General features: G+C 38.4%; 1 protein-coding gene across 1 annotated transcript; it reads left to right on the top strand.

Annotated features, from left to right (window-relative positions):
* Positions 1-17,630, top strand: LOC149024996 (protein MLN51 homolog). The gene is made up of 12 exons (XM_089145189.1): positions 1-843; positions 4,793-4,895; positions 5,434-5,639; positions 5,749-6,584; positions 6,834-6,948; positions 7,234-7,356; positions 7,844-7,899; positions 8,010-8,055; positions 8,223-8,291; positions 8,379-8,455; positions 16,805-16,885; positions 16,985-17,630. The coding sequence occupies exons 1-9, from the start codon at positions 296-298 to the stop codon at positions 8,248-8,250; spliced, it is 2,061 nt and encodes a 686-aa protein (XP_089001315.1). The 5' UTR covers positions 1-295; the 3' UTR covers positions 8,251-8,291; positions 8,379-8,455; positions 16,805-16,885; positions 16,985-17,630.
* Positions 17,631-19,015: the final 1,385 nt, after the last annotated feature.

Genomic DNA, 19,015 nt, shown 5'->3' on the forward strand with positions numbered 1-19,015 from the left:
ACTTATTTCCGTTTGATGATGAAAGAGCAAAAAAAAATCTTAACTCGCCAAATTATTCGTTGAACAAGGCTTGTTTTGTTCTAAGGGTTTTGGTTGAAGGGAAAAGCGAAAGCCGAATCGCATTGAAATCCATCTTCAAATTGGATTCCGATCGGTTTAGGTTTTTAAATTTGTTCTCAGTCTCTTCAGATTGGATTCTTTCAAGCAGTGAGTTTGTATAGGGTTCGTATATTTTGTAGGGGTATTGTTCTGTTCGATTGGATTTGAGATTTTCTTTTGGTTAATTGAAGAGTTGATGGCGATCGAAGGTGAGGAAGAAGGGGATTATGAGAGCGATCCAGAAGAGGTGATGCGGACCTTGGCTATACGTAGGAGGGAAGCTAGCGATGACGAGGAAGAAGATGAAGATGAGAGTAAGAAGCCTCTGAGGAAGGACACAATGCCTGGTATCGGTTCGGATGGTGAATCGGAGGATGAAGGCGGAGCACCTGCGTATGATGATGAAGAAGAATATGAGGTAGAAGAAGAGGAAAATGCGGAGGAGGAGGAGGAGGAGGATGTGGAAGAGGAAGAAGAAGAAGAAGAAGAAGAAGAAGAAGAAGCAGAGGAGGAAGAAAGGGAATTCGAGGGGAGAGCTGATGTCGATGGAGGCGATTTCGACGTTCAAGTCGCAGCGCCGGGTTCTGGTGGTGTTACATACCGTGAGCCAAGCGAGTATCACGATAACAATCATAATCAGGCGGAAGAGGAGAAGAAGGAGAACGAGCCATTCGCTGTGCCGACTGCTGGTGCTTTTTACATGCACGATGACCGTTTCAGAGACAATGGCGGCGGTCGACACAGGTATTCATTGTATACTCGGATTCTTCTTTATATAAAAATAAAATAAAATAACGCTTTATGGTTTTGAGGGAGAGATGTCACAACTACAAGTCGATCACTACAGTTTGACAATCATTATTGGCAACATTATCTTTTTTTTTTTTTTTTTGAAGATGAATATATTACCCTAAGCAGTTCAGTGGACGAATGGGGATCATTTTAAGCATCTGAAGGGGAGAGTGAATACAAGATTTGATAGTTTCTGTATGAAGTAGGCCACACATTGATAAAAATAAATGGTGTTCCCTGAAATTTAGAGTGTGATTGATGTATATCAAATCACTGATCCGTTTTGGTTGGTTTTCTTTTGAGATAGAATGAAAGGGAGCTAGGAATTGTAATGATAAGAAATGGAATTGCGAGGATGAGGAGAAGATTGAGTGGAGAGAGAAGGAATACAGAGAAACATGGGAGGAGGGTGCCATCTCAATCCAACGTCCAAACTAAGGAAAAACCAATCCATCCATCAAATCGTGGGGGCTGTTAAGCATTACATGTAGTTAGAAGAATTAACTAACCTCATATGAAGATGAAAAAATAAACTAGAAGTTATTGACTTAAACATCCTAAAGTCAATGATGACTAATAGCAGCTCGAACTCTCCATACATATCTATGTGTATCTCAGGTAGACAGTGAAACTAAATAAGATAAAAGAAAACTACTGAAATCTTGACTGGACTGATAGAGTCATTAATCAAAGCCAATTACATCACTTTAATGACAAAAAAGATGAGACTCCAACTAAGCCCCACTTTGCAGGAAGTCTGGACTCCATGGAATTGCAAGATATGTAGGAACTTCAGATTGGGTCCCAAGTATCATTGTATAAGATTTGTCTTGTTCATGAGACCTCATCTGAAATATCTTTTGGACCGAGTTATGGTTTGAGCTTTTATTTGAACCAAACCAATCCAGTCATCTATTAGTGATTCTTGAATTCTGAATTAATGTCTTATGCATATCTTTTTTTTTTATATGACATATTTGTCCTTTTCATATTTTTTTGGATTACGAGGTTCTGAACAGCAATGTATCATCTTAAACGTAAAAGAAAAGTATATTGTAATGTCTGAGAATGGTCATAATGTACACAGCCTTAACTGCTGATTCATGGAGAGGTTTATGAATCAGTTGACTCACATTTGGTCACAATGAAGCAATTTAATTGTTATTCAAAGCTCCACCCTCAGTATTCTAGTTTGAATTACTTATCAACAATTTCATCATTAGTTGAATGATGTGGAGCAAAAGTTTTCTTGTAAGATAGACTAATGAGAAATAATTGATTATCTTAGCGTGTTTGGGGCATAGCATGAAAAAGCCTTTTAATGGGCAATTGATAGAAGCATTTGAATCAATTCTATATCCATTAGACCATAATTTTATAAGAATGATGGCATGCCCAATCTAATGTTATATATGAGAATTGTTGTTAACCCAACAGGAGGGGTAGTGTAGAATGGATTTCTTTAAAGGGTTAAATCCGAATGAATCAATAACATTGAAGAGAGATGGAGAGGGAACTACTAATAAACTTCCGACAATAATGCACTGTGCTATAACTTGCATTTATCGTATCAGAGGAGCAAAGATTTCTCAAACTTTTGGTATAGATTCGATGCTTTTTTTAGGCTTTGAAAACATATATGTTGATAACAGTAAACTTCCACGTGCAGATGCACGAGTAACCAAATATGAGGGTATAGAAAAAAGATCAAACAAAGTTGGGGAGTAATATATCTCACATATATGGCATGGAAATTAAATTCTATAGAAAAGACATGGTAATTAATTAGTTTTTACATTTATGTTGAAAATTACTAATAGATCTCATAATACTCTATTTGTTGGATGTATTATGAAAGCAAATAATATTTCAAACTATGTAATGTGAAGTAGTGAAACAAGTGAATCAAGCGAACACAAAGAGGTGTTTAAAATTGTGATGTTTATTATAAATACTAATTGAGTGAAGCATTTTAAGATTACTTCATTTATTTTTTCCTCGTGATTTAGAACTATTTTGTTTTACATTATGCATTCTTTTTTGTTGGAAAAATTTCAGGGACACCCCAAGATAATTTGCAAAAAGCGTAGATACCCCAAAAGTATGTCAAATTGACAATCACCTCCTTTTCCGTTAGAAGGATAATTAGTTAAAAAGATGACGAATACACCGTTAGTTGTATTATTGTATATTTTATACTATAGAATGGAAAATTGAGGAAGAAGAAGGAATTTATGGAGGAAGAAATAATATGAAAATTAGGAGTCAATATTTTTCAGGGTTAACATTGTAAAGTCACAACAGAGTAAGGGTGATATAGGAATTGTGAAATTATCTAACCATGACTTAACGGCATTTGCTAACAGAGGTTACCATTGTGAAAATTTAAGAGGCATTCTAGGATGTCACTGCTAATTTGATATATTTTTGGGGGTGTCAATGCTTTTTTCCAATTGTCGTGGGGTGTCTTTAAATTTACTCATTTTTATTTAGAAATGCAATATGCATGATTAAGGCTAATAAACAAAATCCGCATGGATAATTGGAATTTTTGTGGCTATCTCTAGTTATTCTATGTGTTTAGTTATATTTTGATACAATGATTTTATATTTATCTTTTTTTAAAGAATAAGTTTGATATACTAGAGGCAATTGAAATACTACTAACTGGAGGCAATTGAAATACTACTAACATATAAGAAGAAAATCTCAGGTAAATTTTGTTTTCTAAATTCATAACAATATGAACTAACTTAAGACTATTTATTTTTAATGAGTTGAATAATTATCCAATCATTTTTAGAATAAGTTTGAGATACTAGAGACAATTGAAATACTACTAGCTGGAGGCAATTGAAATATTGCTAACATATAAGAAGAAAATCTCAGGTAATTTGATTTCTAATTTCATAACAATATGAACTAACTTAAGACTATTTATTTTAAGACTATTTATTTTTAATGAGTTGAATGATTATCCAAAACCTTCAATTATAAAATTTCATATATTTCAATGTACATATTAAGTGGTTCTTGACATGTTGAGTTGAATGATTATCCAAAACCTTCAATTATAAAATTTTATATATTTCAATGTACACATATTAAGTGGTTCTTGACATGTTCATTTTATTATGAACTATAAGTTTTGAAGTGTTGTTATATCCGAATTAGCTGAATAAAAGTTACAATTTTGCAATTGTGAAGTAAAGTTGCACTGGAATTGATGTGGTATTAGGTTAATCTCATAAATAGACTTTTTAGTGTTTATTGATATTCTAATTTTGATTAAAAAATTAGATATTTATTGTTTCTTCTTTGTAGTAGTGTGCATAGTAACTTATCTCCTATAATTTGAGAGGAGGGGAGAGAGTAACTAACTAGTTAAACTAAACAAAATGATAAGAAATGAAAAAACATTAAGTAGTACAAAAATTAATTTACATAGAAGAAAGAAAATGATTATCAAGAGATTATGTATTTTTGAAAATGGAATTGCAATTAATATTGGTTGTTATTATATTGTGAAATAAAGTTACAGTTTTGGGTATTATTTATTTTTGTATGCAAATCAAATGATTAAGGACTTTTAAGGAAATAGAAACATAGCCATTTTCGACTTCATGCTTTTATAGTAGTAGTATGATTTTATCCGCTCACTTATGAGTTCGGAGGTTTCCCAAACTTAGGTGTTGTTTGGATAAGAGTGAAACAAAGTGAAGAAAACTTAAACAAAAATGAAATGCATATTTTGGTAATGACTACCACTTAGATACTGTATTTCATATCATTATATTTGTAACCAAAGAGGACCTAACTTTTGGCTTTCTGTGTAAAATGCTTCTTTAACTGAAGGGAGGGAATGCATGATCTCTTAATTTATTTCTTTTATTGCATTCAGGCGTGCTCCTGGTGGACGGAAGTTGTGGGAATCAAAAGATGATCAGAAGTGGGGGCATGATAAGTTCGAAGAGATGACTTCGCAAGAAACACGCTCTGAACATGTCAGTATTTTCATTGACACTGTCTATAAGTGATGGCTCTTTGTTTCCGACCTAATCTTTTTCTGGTTGGGGGGGGCTGGGAAAGTGCATTATTATCCCGCATGAAACAGATCTTGGTTTCCTAAATTTGATGGAATTGTAAGATCACATTTTATCGGGTAAGCTTATTGGATCCTGACTTATAGGCTTCCAAAAGTCAGTTTTCTAAAGCAAAAAAGTGGATCCAACCAGGATAGTTGGTTAGGAACATTCAAGGCTTAATTTATTGGAGGCTGAGAGGCATTCCTCCCCCCACTCTGCTTTTCTCATCAGAAATGATAAACATTCTAAGCCAACTCCTCTAAATTGCAGCCATGTTTTTGCCTTCTGAACCCACTAATTTTGCTGAGGTCTTCCATCCTTCCCACTGCTATTATTTTGTTTCAATTTTGATCAGAATCAAATAGTTTTTCACTTAAGTAGTTTACATACTGCATTGGACTTTTATTTGGCTGTTTAGTTTTGTGGCAATTATTCCTCACTTGTTTTGTATGTTTAGGTGAGGGGAAAACCTAAAGGCCACTTCCGAGGTCGTGGGAAGCACCGAGGTATGGACCAGGGATTTGGTAGAGGGAGCAAGTCTAGAAGTTATGACAACAGTAGCAATCAAAACCGTACTTCTAAGACGGTAAGAGGGAGAGGGCCCAGAAAGTATGAACCTCCTGCAAAGAGCAACATGGAACCTCCAATGAATCAAAACAAACAGTGAGTCAAAACTTCAAACTACTAATGCTTTGTTACTCCATCTCTAGATGTCCTCTCTTCCTCAGATCATGTCTTGACATTTATTTTTTTGTTTTTTTTTTTTTAAAAGATCTGGGAAAGCAGTTGAGACAACTTCAGATGCTAGTTCAGGGAGAGTACCAGCAAACACATCAAATGTACAATCAGATACAGTTCCTCCCAGGAAAAATGTTTTTGCCTCAAGCTTGAATTCTGCTTCTCCTCCATTTTATCCATCTGGCTCGTCCAGTCACGACATCTCTGTCCCACAGAAAAGCGATTTACCATCTGGAAATGCCAGTAGGATCCTTTCTCCTTCTGGAATGGAGGATAAGTATTCTAAACCCCACTCCAATCCATTGCTCCGAGGGAAAAATGTGGCAGATCCTATTGGTTTTGGCAGGCTTTATATTGATGAGTCAGTTTGTACAGTAACTGGGAAGCCATCTAGCAACCTGCAGCAGGCTTCTGGAACCTCGCCCATTATTATGGCTCAGTCTCTTCAGCCCAGGGCCCAGGGAAGGGGTGTAGCTATCCCAGCGCAGATTAGTTATCATCCAACCACATCTCTTAACCAAGTTAATGGGGTCTCTGCACAACCCTCTTCTGTTCAGCCAAGGCCTGTTCAAATTCCAGTCCAACCTTTGCTAGCTTCTCAGCAGCTGGGTCAATGTCCAAGTAGTGGACTTCAAACCCCTTCTCCACCTAAAACTTCATCCAGGAATTCTCCTGAACTTGGAGAATCAGAGTCTCCTTCAGGCCCAAGCAAGTCCAAAACTGCTTTAGTTGGAAAAGAGAAAGGCAATGTCCAAGGCAGTGGAAGAGGGTCTTTTATGTACAATGGTGCTCAGGTTATTGGAACCACTGGGGCAATGGGCGTTGTTCAAGGTGATCAAAGATTCCCTGGCACTGCAGCACTTTTGCCTGGTAATTTTTCCATAAATTTGATTTTTCATGTCCAACTCTTGGTGGGTGTAGCTTATGCTCACAATGGGTTGCACCTGTTGATAGGTCCTGCATAAATATGAGCATTGCGCAGCAAGTGTTTTTGTGACCTTTTTATGTGTTTCTATAGCATGTATCATGAGTTGATTAACTGTTGAATGTCACTGTGTTTTATCTGAGTTAATCAAATGTAATTCTGTTGTTATTAACACTTAGATGTTGGTTATGCAGTTATGCAATTTGGAAGTCAGCATCCTGGTGGCCTTGGAGTCCCTGCTGTTGGTATGGCACTTCCTGGATATGTTGCTCAGCCACAACTTGGGTTTGGGAATTCTGAGATGACATGGTATGTAAATAACTCTCTCTCTCTCTCTCTCTCTCTACCACTCCACCCTGGTGTGTGTCACTATGAATGTTCTATAGAAGAAGAAGATCATCCTCATAGTTTAGGTTAACATAGTTTTGTTTCTGATCAGAAAGCATATATTCTTGCTGCTGTTTTAATAGATGACTATTGGTAACTAATGTATTTTGTTTCCTGTAGGCTAAATATGCTATTTTTCTTGCAAGTTTAATAACATTTTCATTTTATAATGCTGAAGGTAATGGACTTCTATGTCTTTTTATCCAGGATGCCGGTCTTGGCTGGTGCTGCAGGAGCTTTGGGAGCTACATATTGTTCTCCTTATTTTGCTCTTGATGGTGGTTATTGTGCTCGTCCATCAGGGCAGACATCTTCGTTGGGTCCGTCTGGGTTAGTATCAGTTCCTTTACTTTCAAGTTTCAACCATCACTCAAATTTCAGGTTTCTTGTATTTTTCAATTTAACATGTTTTGTCTTTGAAAACTTGATAACAGATAATGTGGCACTAGATGTCTACTAGAATAGCTCTGAGTTGACTAAATTACGAATGTTAAAAGAAAATATATCAGAACAATGTGTCAACCATTGCCCAGGAATAAAGAACTGTGCAAGGTGTTTGTACTGGTTCTTGACTAAGAGCCTCTTAGGATTCTGTTCTTTGGTCTAATTATTTTTTCTACAAATTTTTATAGTATTTAACTATTTATGGTCTTTGTTGTAGTATGCTCTTTTATTTTCTGTCTTTCAGCTGGTCTTTCTTCTGATAGCTTCCTCCCCATCCCTTCATCATTTCATTTTCTGCCTTGAACTATCTGGCTTGTCTATTGTTCTATTTTGCAAAATTTGGGAATTTTCCTTATTGTTAAATTCTGTGCAGCAAAGAGGCAGGTCCAGATAAGCCTAATACTGCGTGGAAGAATCCTCAAGGACCCGGTAACGCATTTGGACATTCAAGTTGCCTTGCTTTTGATGGAGCTCTAATTTTTTCTTTTCCTTTTGGGGCATGGTTTTTTGATTTTGACTAAATGCTTTTTCTCTCGCAGAACTTGTAAATGATGAGTTTGGGCAACGTCAAAACAAGCCTCGTAGGTATATTGAAATGCTTTACCTCTTAAAGAAATACAGACACTTTTATCCTTTAAACATCTAGAATTAACTAATGATTTTTTTTTTGAATTTTTTTTTTTCTTTCTTTTTGAACTTTTATTCAATTTGATCTCATTTCTGATTCTGAATAATATGGTTGCAATCTGCAGATACTCGGAGATGAACTTTGGCCAGTGAAGTATATACATAAGATTGAGTTTATTTGAATAACACCTAAGGTCAGCAGTTGCTACTCTTTTCGGGAAAAATTAGTTGCATGAATTTGGTAATGACCTTCAGTTAATTTTAACATTTTGGTGTTTCAGGCCTTATCCTGGCCTTTTGTGATCTCCAGCTTTTGCTCCGAGCAATTTGGGGAGCTATTTGTTGTCAGATATGCTAGGTAGGTGACAGTTTTAAGCTTCTACCACCATTCTCCTGCTTTTGTTTATTAGACATATGTATATGCAATCCTGTTGAGGGCCATTAGGGATTTAGGGGCATCGAGGGAGAGGGTTGCCTAAATGCATGTATGATAGGAAGCGCAAACCCGAGATCTGCTAGAGTAGGTAAGAAGGGGAGGGGTATACTGCTGCTGAGGTGCTTTTATTTATGTTGACTAAAATTTTTAGGAAATTGTGAACTGTGGACAGGAAATTACTGTGAATGATGCATACAAAAGAAAAACCTAGTTTGTTATTTGTTCAAATTTCTATTGAAAAGAAAAGAAAAGGAGGACTGTGTTTCTGTGCTTTAAACTGCAAATATGGTATTCAAGTTCACCAGATGGTCTTCTTGTACCCTTGTGGGCTTAGAATTTTGAAGTGAAAATTTTCCAAAAGGAGTTAAATCTTTCTCATTTCTATGTACACCTTGAGCCTTGAGATTTCCAGAAGTGTGGATCTTTAGCAACTCGATTTGAATTTTTTTTTTGGGAAGGGGGGGGGGGGTGTTTACATTAACAGGGTTAAAAGACTGCAAAACCAAAAAGCTACTCAGAAGAGGACACCAAATCTTGCCTGGAGGATCTCCTTCAAATCAAGAGGGAGATCCGGAAAGAACACTGAGGGAATCTCAGCATTAAACTTCACCCTCAACAGTCAACATTCAGTCAGCAGCGTTAGTTGCTTCTCTGCCCACAAGGTTGAATCTTATGTGCCCACCAACTCCTTCAAGGGTGCATGTGTCCTCCATGAGATTCACCACTGTTTGTTAAGCACGAGGACTGGGCTCCAACAGGGGCACAGCCTTCGATAAATCAGATTCAATCTGCAACGGCCAAGTCCTAGAATCCATGGCCAGCCTAGCTCCTTAATTGCTAGAAGTTCAGCTTCGAGTACCTACCGAGCCTGAACTCATTTGGCGAAGCCACCACCATAAGTACCTTCCCTATCCCAAACTACTTCCCCACCTAGGTGCCTCCCCTTCCACCAAATGAGGCATCAACATTACATTGAACTCCACTTCCCGTGGAGGTTTCCATTTGTCCAAGCCACCAAAATTCTTCTTCCTTGACGGAATCAGCCTGCAAGGATCCGAAGCCTCAGCGACCATAGAGCAATAATCATCAATTAGAACTCTCCCTTTGCCAAGGTGAGGGAAGTCTTCTTCTTGGGTTTCTTGGTTTCGTCAACTTCAAAGCAAATAAAGAACACAAGAGAATCTCTTTGGCTAGTTCGAATCCCCACAGATCTTAGAGGCTAGCCATTCATCTCCAAAGCAATTATAAACCTACATTGACTCTCCATTGGAACTAACTGCCACCAAATACACTTGGTGTATCCATGGTGGGAGATCTCGTGAGATATCTTGCTTTTTCAAAGAAGCGAGACAAGATGGAGGTCGAGAGCAGAGAGTTGGGATTGCTCGAGATCTCGCCATATCTCGCTATATCTCGCCATATCTCACCATATCTTGCTATATCTTGCCATATCTCGCCATATCTCGCTACATCTCGCCATATCTGGCCATATCTCACCATATCTCACCCTGGATCTCGCTGGAACTCTCAATTTTTGCCTTTTTTTGGTGGATTTCGGCTGGATTTTTACTTGCAACTACTCTTGGCACATCAACAACATCAAAGGAAGATCAATCATTCTCTCTGCATGTCTTATGAACTTATGATTTAATGACTTATATAGAACTTCTGATGGTTGTATAATTTATTATTCAATTCTTGAAAATTGAGATTGTGATACTCATATGAATGGAATTTTGATGACATTTAGGTTATTTGATGCATTTGATACACTTGCTTTTCATTTATATGCCTTAAAGGTTCTATACTACATGTTGTATAACCTTGCATTCCCTAATCCTACCACATTTCGGTTTCACACTATGGGTACTTAAAAGTCGTACTTAGGGTTGTTTTCTGACAAATCCAAGGCCACCAATGTGTTCAAAGGCCTTAAATAGGCTAAATACCAAGTTTTAACCCAATTAGGACCCTAAAACCCATCGAGATGGGCCACCGAGTTGACGCAAAAAATTGTATATATCGATCGAGATCTCTCCGAGATGGTCGAGATCTCGGTTTTTCAAGGTGGCGAGCGAGCGAGATCTTCTACGTTGGGTGTATCAACAGTCTCAAAGAACATGAAGTGTGTCCTCCCTTTTGTTTAAACAGACAAGTGCACAACTTATTATCCTGCAGCTCCATCTTGAATTTTCGTTAAAGTTCTGTTCAAGCTAACCAACTATAGAAAGTTGCAGATATGTAGGGGGACTTTACGCCTCCAAACCAAGGTCCAATATCTTCCATTGAACTTGCCTTTGAAGGATTTGATACAGTGCCAAGAAGAGACTTATAAGCGGATTTGATGGAGAAAATACCATTAAGTGAATGAGACCAAATGATCAAATCCCTCCCATCATTCAGCCGAGGAGGATGTATAGCCTCTAGCTTCCTCATCGCATTGTGGTTTAAAAATCCACCAACCTTAGGCGAATCTCATTCTCCATTGCTATTCACATAACTTCTCAAAGAATCTAGAGCCATACTTTTAGGCTTTGGTGTATTGTCGAGTTCATCAATTGCCAAGTTCGGTTCAAGCCAATGATCCCATTGAAACATTGCAAATCTTCCATGACCAATAATAACCTTGCAGTTCTCCAAGACCTTGGGGGTTACCTTACACATTTCTTTCCATAATGGAGATTCCATACCACCCACTGAAAAGGAGCTCCCTTGCGGACCGAAACATATTTGGCAATAGGCAACTTTGCCCATAGGGAGTCTTGATACATGAATCTTTAGACCAACTTCATCAAAAAAGCTTCATTTATTAACGATAGATTCCTGAAACCCATTCCTCCTCCCTTTTAGAATGGCAAAAAACATTTCCGGTTAACTAGGTGCATCTTCTTTTGAGTGGGAGAATCCCCGTAAATGAAAGACCGAGCTAATATTTCCACTTCATTTAAGATTCCCTTAGGTAAAAGGCTGGTTTGCATAGAGTAGTAAGGCATAGACATAACTACTGACTTGGCTAGTGTTATTCTTCACTTGAGGGACAAAGAATTAACTTTCCACTGCGACGGCCATTCCTTGACTTGAGAGATGATGTAATGGTATTTCCCTCTACTTTGATCTTCTTCCCCAAAAAGGACTCCCAAATAATTGCCAAAATCATCAGTTCACTTGAGATCTATTCACATTTTCTGAAAATAAATTCTGGATTTTTCCACATTAACCTTGCTCCCGAAGCATCACAAAACTTCCTCAAGTAGTTAAGGGTGACTTCCATTTGAGAAGAAGAGGCTTCGGCGATGAGGATAACGTTGTCATTGAACATCAAGTGAGAAATATTTGGTCCTCTTTTACCCATCTTGATAGGCTTCCAAGCACCATTGTACACTTCATCCTGCACAAAATGGGTGAACCTTACCTTGCATAAAACAAAGATGTAAGTGGAGAAGGGGTCCCCTAGACGAATTAAAACTTTCTGTAACTTCACCATTCCAAAGAGCACTCAACTTGGGGGAAGTAATATGAAGCATGATAACTTCCACCAATCTAGAAGGAACTCCAGCTGCCTGAAGAGAATTCTCAATGAAATCCCACCTCAATCTATCATAGGCCTTCTCAAGGTCAATCTAGATGGCCAACTTATGCTGAATCCCACCCAATCTAGCATTTAATCCTTTTTTAGAAGCTTCTATCCGGACAAAGCACTTTTTATTCCACTCTGTCAGGTTATGCAAAGCATCAGGAAGCTTCAAATTTTATCCAAGTTCTCCTTGGTCACTTTATGGAAATCTATATGTCAACCACATTGCTTCCATTCTAAAAGGTCGCTGCTGGAAAGGAACTCGACAAGGGCACAACTCAACCAGTAGAGGAGGATGGTCAGATTTTAATCTAGGGATGACACTCACCAAAGCAATTGGGAAAAGAATCCACCAATCCACAGAGCAAAGGCCATGGTCCAGTCTCCTGAAAATACGACTGTAACCGTTCCATAATGGACCACTCCCAAGAAAATTGGGACCAATTAAAACCCAAGTCCATCAGATTGCACTGATCGACATTATCTCTGAAATTCATGCCTTTTCTGACAGAGACTAGAGCTCCTCTGTGAGCTACAGAGCCATCTGCAATACATTAAGATCTCCAACTAGGAGCCACATCCCATGGAAGTAACCCCCAGCCTCATGCAAATCCCCTCCCAAAGCACCTTTTGATTGGTCTTCTGAGGGCTCGCATACACTGCCACCGGAATCCAGTTGTTGCCAAGGGTATCCTTTGAGTCAAGAAGCAGGAATTGACTATGAGTTTGAAGAAGACAGCAGTTACCAACTTTCATTCAGAAAAATGCACCAAATACCACCCACCATCCCAGAAGCATCGCTTTTCAAATAAGCCGCACCTTTAATTTACTTGATCACTCTGTCCGCCTTATGATCACTGATTCCAGGCTCCAAAATAATAAAGCAAACTGGCATGTACTCCTTTTTTTAGTGCTTTAGGGTGGCAGAAAAGGCTTTACTGCTAGCACCCTTACAATTCCAGCAAAAAACCTTATAAAAACACAGAAGAAGAGCATTAACAGTCTTCATCCATCTCCATAATGTCCCCACAAGGGACGATTTTGCCTACCATTCCCCAGCGTCTCAGCTTCCATTCAATTCCGATCTGGGGTATTCGAATTGGGTGGCTCTGCTTCTCCTATGATACTCGTCTTCGTTAAACCTCTTTTCTAAGTCCAATAAAAAGGAATCTTCCATCATTAGATATGGGTTAATATTTTCTTCACCTGAAATAGGATTCACATAAAGTTGTATCCGTTGATTACTGTTGTTTCCCAAAGCATCTATTGCACTCTTGGCGTGTTCCACGTCATCCAGCATAGTGGAAAGCATCCTCATTGGCAATCCCAAAGATTGAGCATTCATGAAAATTCCACAATTGGCTCGTTATTGCCTCCAACTTCCATAAAATCCTCCTCCCTTGGATTTCTAGCATTTAAATCCATCTGACTAGCATGGAAAGGGTGACTTGCTTCCATTTGACTGCTATGAATTTTCCCTCCCTCCCCACTACCCTATCCTCTTCATTATTTTCCATTCTCAGCACATCAAGTCGAGAGGCTGAAACTGTAGGGATTCTTGATTTCCATTTCCGTCATGAAGCAAATTTCCTCCATCCATCTGCGTATTTGCCCTGCCAGCACCACTCACGGGTCCATGGTGAGGATCTTTCTGATATTTTGGTTTTCGTGTGATCATCCATAGACAGTAGGCATCTGCTGGCGCCACCTCTCACTGCTGTTCCTTGTTGTTTCCTCCCTTTGTAATGGATTTTCAGTTGCAGGTGGTAATGATTCATCTGAATTAGGCTCCTTGTACAAAGTACAGTTGGTGTGAATCCGATTTTAGGGTTAAGGTTTCTTGGAAATATTCCCTAGAATTAAGGATTTGCCTAGAATCTTCCAACAAATAATCTAATAATTTTTGGGGAACCTATGGGCAGATGGGAATGGGAAGGAAGGTGAATAAACACAATTGGGATCCTAAGGTTTGTTAAGGTCTAACAAAAATCTCTAAGGAATGAATTTTGGGATATCCAAAATATTATTGGATGGAAGGGAAATTGGGTTTGAGAAGGGCTTTTATGTTGGACATGGGTTGAAGGGGAAAATTAGGAAGACTTTAGTGGGAAATCAATTCAAGGAATTGAAGATCTTGGGCAACTTCTCTTCTTTTTCTCTTTCTTTTCTTTCTGTTTTCTTTTCTTTTTTCTGCTCTAATGTTGCCACAAGTCAGAGAGGGGAGGGAAAGAGAGTCCGAGAGAGGGTGGTGGGGGCTATCTCAAGGGGTGGGGAGAGTGCTAGAAAGGTCGTGGGGGGGGGGAGAGGGGACTGGGATGGCAGCCGCAGGGGAAGGGGGTGGGAGTTCTTGTGCAGAACACCGGAAGGGCACGGTGACTTGTGAGGGGTGTAGGGAAGGTGGGGAAGGGGTGTGATGGAGGTAGGATGCAGGGGAAGGCGCTGGGCTGTGTATACTTGTTTAACTGCTGGAGATTTGAGAGAGCTGCTGATTTGTTGAAGAGAGGTTGCTGCACTTGAATAAAGAAGCTACAAATCCGCCTAGGCCCTCTTGAAGAGAATCATGACTTGCTTCCCACAAGCAATATTCACTCTTTATTCAATGTAGACAATCATAGGCTGGCTTATTTATAGCCTTACATAAAAAAGAAAGAACATAACTCAATCTGGGAGAGGCTCTCTTGACTCAACTAAGATTTAGAGACCAACTTAACTAGGGTTTAAAAGAAAGAATATAATTCAAACTGGGAGAGACTATCTTGACTCAACTAAGACTTAGAGACCAACTTAACTAGGGTTTCCTTTATAAGTTAAGATACCCTTTTATAATTAATTAACACCCACCTAAATTAGAAAATTCTTCTTGAGATAAAAGACTAACTTATCTATAAGAGTCCTCTTTAAAGAAAAGACTCATTAGCTAAGTGAATCACAGCCACTGATAAAGACAAATTCCAATAAAAAACAAACTCCTAAAAGATTGGAACTCTTCTTGTAAAAAGAGTCTAATCTTATCCACAACTTAACTTAGGAAACCAACATAATCACAACTCAAATGAGGAATTTAAAATAACTCTACCAGAATTTTGGAATTAGATTCAGCAATGAAATAGGGCTAAAAATGCCAAAAATAAATACCGCTGTAAAAAAAAACCAGGGTTCAGCCAGCTTGCTTGCATGGGCTTGGGGTCTATTTTAGGTTTCTACCAGGGGGATCAATCTGTTTTCACATCAACAGTTCTCTTTTTGATTGCAAACCAACCACATCCATAACAAAGAAGATGCAGGGATTTGGACACCAAAGGTATTTTTTAAAGTCAATCTCCACACACCCCTTTGCGACACCTGCCCCTTGTCGCATGCTCTGTTGTGGAATCCACCTTTCTGACTCTGCCTATGCTTCCTCCCAGATTAGTGAGGAATCTTCCGTCAAAATTTTCAATGGACACTCCTGGGAACCTCACTGAGACCATCAACTTCCTCAATTCACCGCTCATGGGATGAAAGTCAGGTTCCCACTTATGGACTGAATGATAGAGACCAACAATTATCCAGGGCCCCTCCGTAATCACCTTTCTGTAGTCAGATTAGCAGTAAACCTAATTTTGCTATGTAATAATCGCAGCCAATATCTATCAATGCCAAGAGTCCTGCTCGGTTTGTGAAGTTGCTGAAGTCTCCTGGACAATAACTTAAATCCAATAGATTTTCTGACGAATTTGATGATCAGTGATCGCCTCCATGGTCTTCTTAGTCTCTCTGCCTCCGAGAGACATTGATGGTGGGACAGAACTCATCATCATCAGTCAGATCTTTCTTCCTCCTCTTCATCATCAGTCTCCCAGTCTGAAGAGCCTCCCAAATAGAAGCCTTCAATATCAAAACTATCCTCCTCTTCATCCAATGATGCCTGGTCAAGAGATCTTGCGTCCGGTCCCCTAGACACCATGTCGGCGTAGGATCTTCATGGCATGGTCGCCTTCGGCTGAACTCCTTTCCTCTTTTGTCTCCCTCGCTTGATCTTCTTATTACTCCTCTGAATTTGATCCATCTCCTCTTCAGATGCTCCTCCGGAAAGTTCTCTCTGCTCAAGTTCATCTCTCCGACATGCTTCCTACTTGATTTGATTTTTTAAGTAGCCTATTTGATGCAGTGATGCTTTTTGCCTGATGGTTCACTAATGCAGTGATTTTGTAGGTTAGTGTCCAAATATCCATTTCTTTCAGTTCTCAAATGCATTATCTTGATATTTAGGCTATTGGGTTTGTGACGTTTGTCTAAAAAGAGGTGAGAATGACGTGATTATATATAATAGTTTTACATTAAAATTACTGAGTTGAGGACCATTATTATTATTATTATTTTTTTTTTTGGGGGGGGGGGGGTGGGTGTGTGTGTGTGTGTTCGTTTTTGCTTCCTCTGGAGAATCTATTACCTACCACTATTAGCGTTCTGATCATGGGGTCTATTTTGGAATCCTCGTGAATACCCATGGCCAAGCGCTTCTCATTTTGATTGATACATCATACATTAGTAGGCTAGGTAAATCCTTAAAATTTTCAATCTCATTTTTACTTAAATTATCTGGCTTCTTAGAAGTCGAGGTTTCTTATACATTTTATGGGGATTTGTTAATGACCCATCTGCTTTAGTACCCATGTAGTGCAAAAACTAACTTTTCTGTCTTTTCCTTTTTGCAGTTATTAACGCCTGTTCATGCTGCGGTTGATTTCAGAAGAGCATTGCAGCTTGACGGGTAGTATTTGTTGTTGAAATGTGCGGTAAGATGTGTGACAAGCCTTAATTAGCATATATCCTTGTAGTGAAATTCGGACATGGTTAACCATATTCCTTGCTGGTTCCACTGGTTTTTTCCCCAGGTTCTTTGGCTTCTTGGTTTTCATTTTGTGTGTGTGAAGCTTGTGAGAAATGATAGTGAGCTTCTTCAAGACTGATATAAAGGGAGTGAAAAAGACCAAAAAGGAAAAGAAAAGGGATTGCAGTTGTTGCTCGGTGAAATTATGAAATTATTAGGCTTTCCCGTCAAGCTTTTGTGATTCTTGTTGATCCATGGAGATTAACCATTGTTGGATATGTTTTACATTCGTCCTTTTCTCCACTTGATATTGTTGACCACTCTTCATATGTGACCGTTGAAACACATATTTTTATTTAAAATTGTCCTATGCTGTTGTGCTGGGATTTGTGAAGCAACCGATACAATCCAGAATGTAAACTAAATAAGGCTCTTTGCCAAACGCAATTTATGGTTGCTGTTTTGTTTGAATGGCAGTTGCAACTTGCAATGTTGAACCAGATTGAGTAAAGGTGTTGAATCAGAGTTATTGCATTAATTGAGTGGTGTTGGTTTAGATTTATCTGGTGTTTTTAATCTGTTTTGATTGATGCCGTTCATTTGTTCGTACTGGTCTGGACTTCAGATTGACCTACTTAATTTATTTTGATCGATTCTTCTCAATCGGATGGTGGTACAACCATATTCATATCAAATTATATTATGGTGGATTCAGATATAATACCTTACAGGATTAAAGATGATCCTGATGGATTAATGAATGTGAGATTGGGTTAATAAAATTTTTTTTTTTTTTGGGGTAAACAAAAGAGGGGATGCAGCAGCGGCGACCTAGCGCCCCCCGCTACGCAATGTTCGGACTTTTTATCGAGTGCGACCTATGCAAGCATTAGCCCTGTGCACTACCAGCGCAAGTACTGGCCCCGTCAGCGGAGCCCCACCGGAGGCCTAGTATAGTCCACAGAAGCCGGTAGCACTCATGCCCATGCCAAAGAGCACACAAAACTGAGACCATGAGGTTTACCAAACCATTTGGGATTGAACCCGAAACACTGAAGTTCACCACACCCGATGGTGGTTAATAATTTTGAAGTGCAGGATTTCCATAATGAATGTGACTACGGATCCTTCTCATTTCATGTGTCAAAGCAACCCTTAAGGTTGTTCCATTGCTTTCTCAATTCTTTTCCTTAAAAGGTGATTGTATCAGTATCATATATATATATATGGAATTGTCACGTTAGCATTCGGATGATTTCTATAATCATGTGAAAGAGGATTTATTTTATAAGTAGATTAGTTTATTGTTAACAACAGATCTTTATCACAACAATAATTCATCTTAAAATATCTGATTAGCTATATAAAATAGAGTTTTTTTTACGTGCGGGTTTCTTTAGTGGATCATAAACTAATGTTGGGTCTTCTTAATTTAATATATTACGTGTGGATGCTAGACTAAACTGCCTCCCAAGTTATTTATATCATTCAAAAGCAAAGAGAAAGTGCCTATTAAGTTATTTAATATAGTGTGTTAATACATGGTTTAAAAAGAGATAATTGGTCATTCAACATTAATTGTATGGTTTATATTTATATTTAAATAATCAGAAAGACATTTTGGTTCTTTTATGACTAAGAGTGTTAGTTTGATTGAGACCCCTCCTCATAATATGTTATAGCCGTAAGGAATACGCAACGTCTAATTTACCCTCATGAAAATTAAGCAATCAAGAGACTTACCATTGTATAAAAAAAAACAACTTCAGCCCCCCACCCCTATAAAATAATTATTAGACAAAAATGGAACTAGTGATGTTCAAAACCAAGCAAAATTTAAATGTTTCAGTGTCTTTTTGATAGAACCTAATGGATTGCACGTTATAATGTCATATGTATCCATTCTAAGGTATGGTTTGCAAGCCTGGTTTAGCTTGCTTGGTCGGGACCAACTCAGCGCTTCTCAAACACTTCCAACCCTACTACACGTGTTATTCGTTGGCAATAATCATGTGACTCACACGTGCCTAACATGAAAGAGCACCATATATTACTTCTTTCACTGTTCACACGTGGACCAACCTGAAAAGAAAAA

This window comes from Hakea prostrata, chromosome 2 (genome assembly GCF_041222555.1).
Source record: "Hakea prostrata isolate BN-2017 chromosome 2, UWA_Hpros_2, whole genome shotgun sequence".
In the NCBI taxonomy this organism is placed as follows: Eukaryota; Viridiplantae; Streptophyta; class Magnoliopsida; order Proteales; family Proteaceae; genus Hakea; species Hakea prostrata.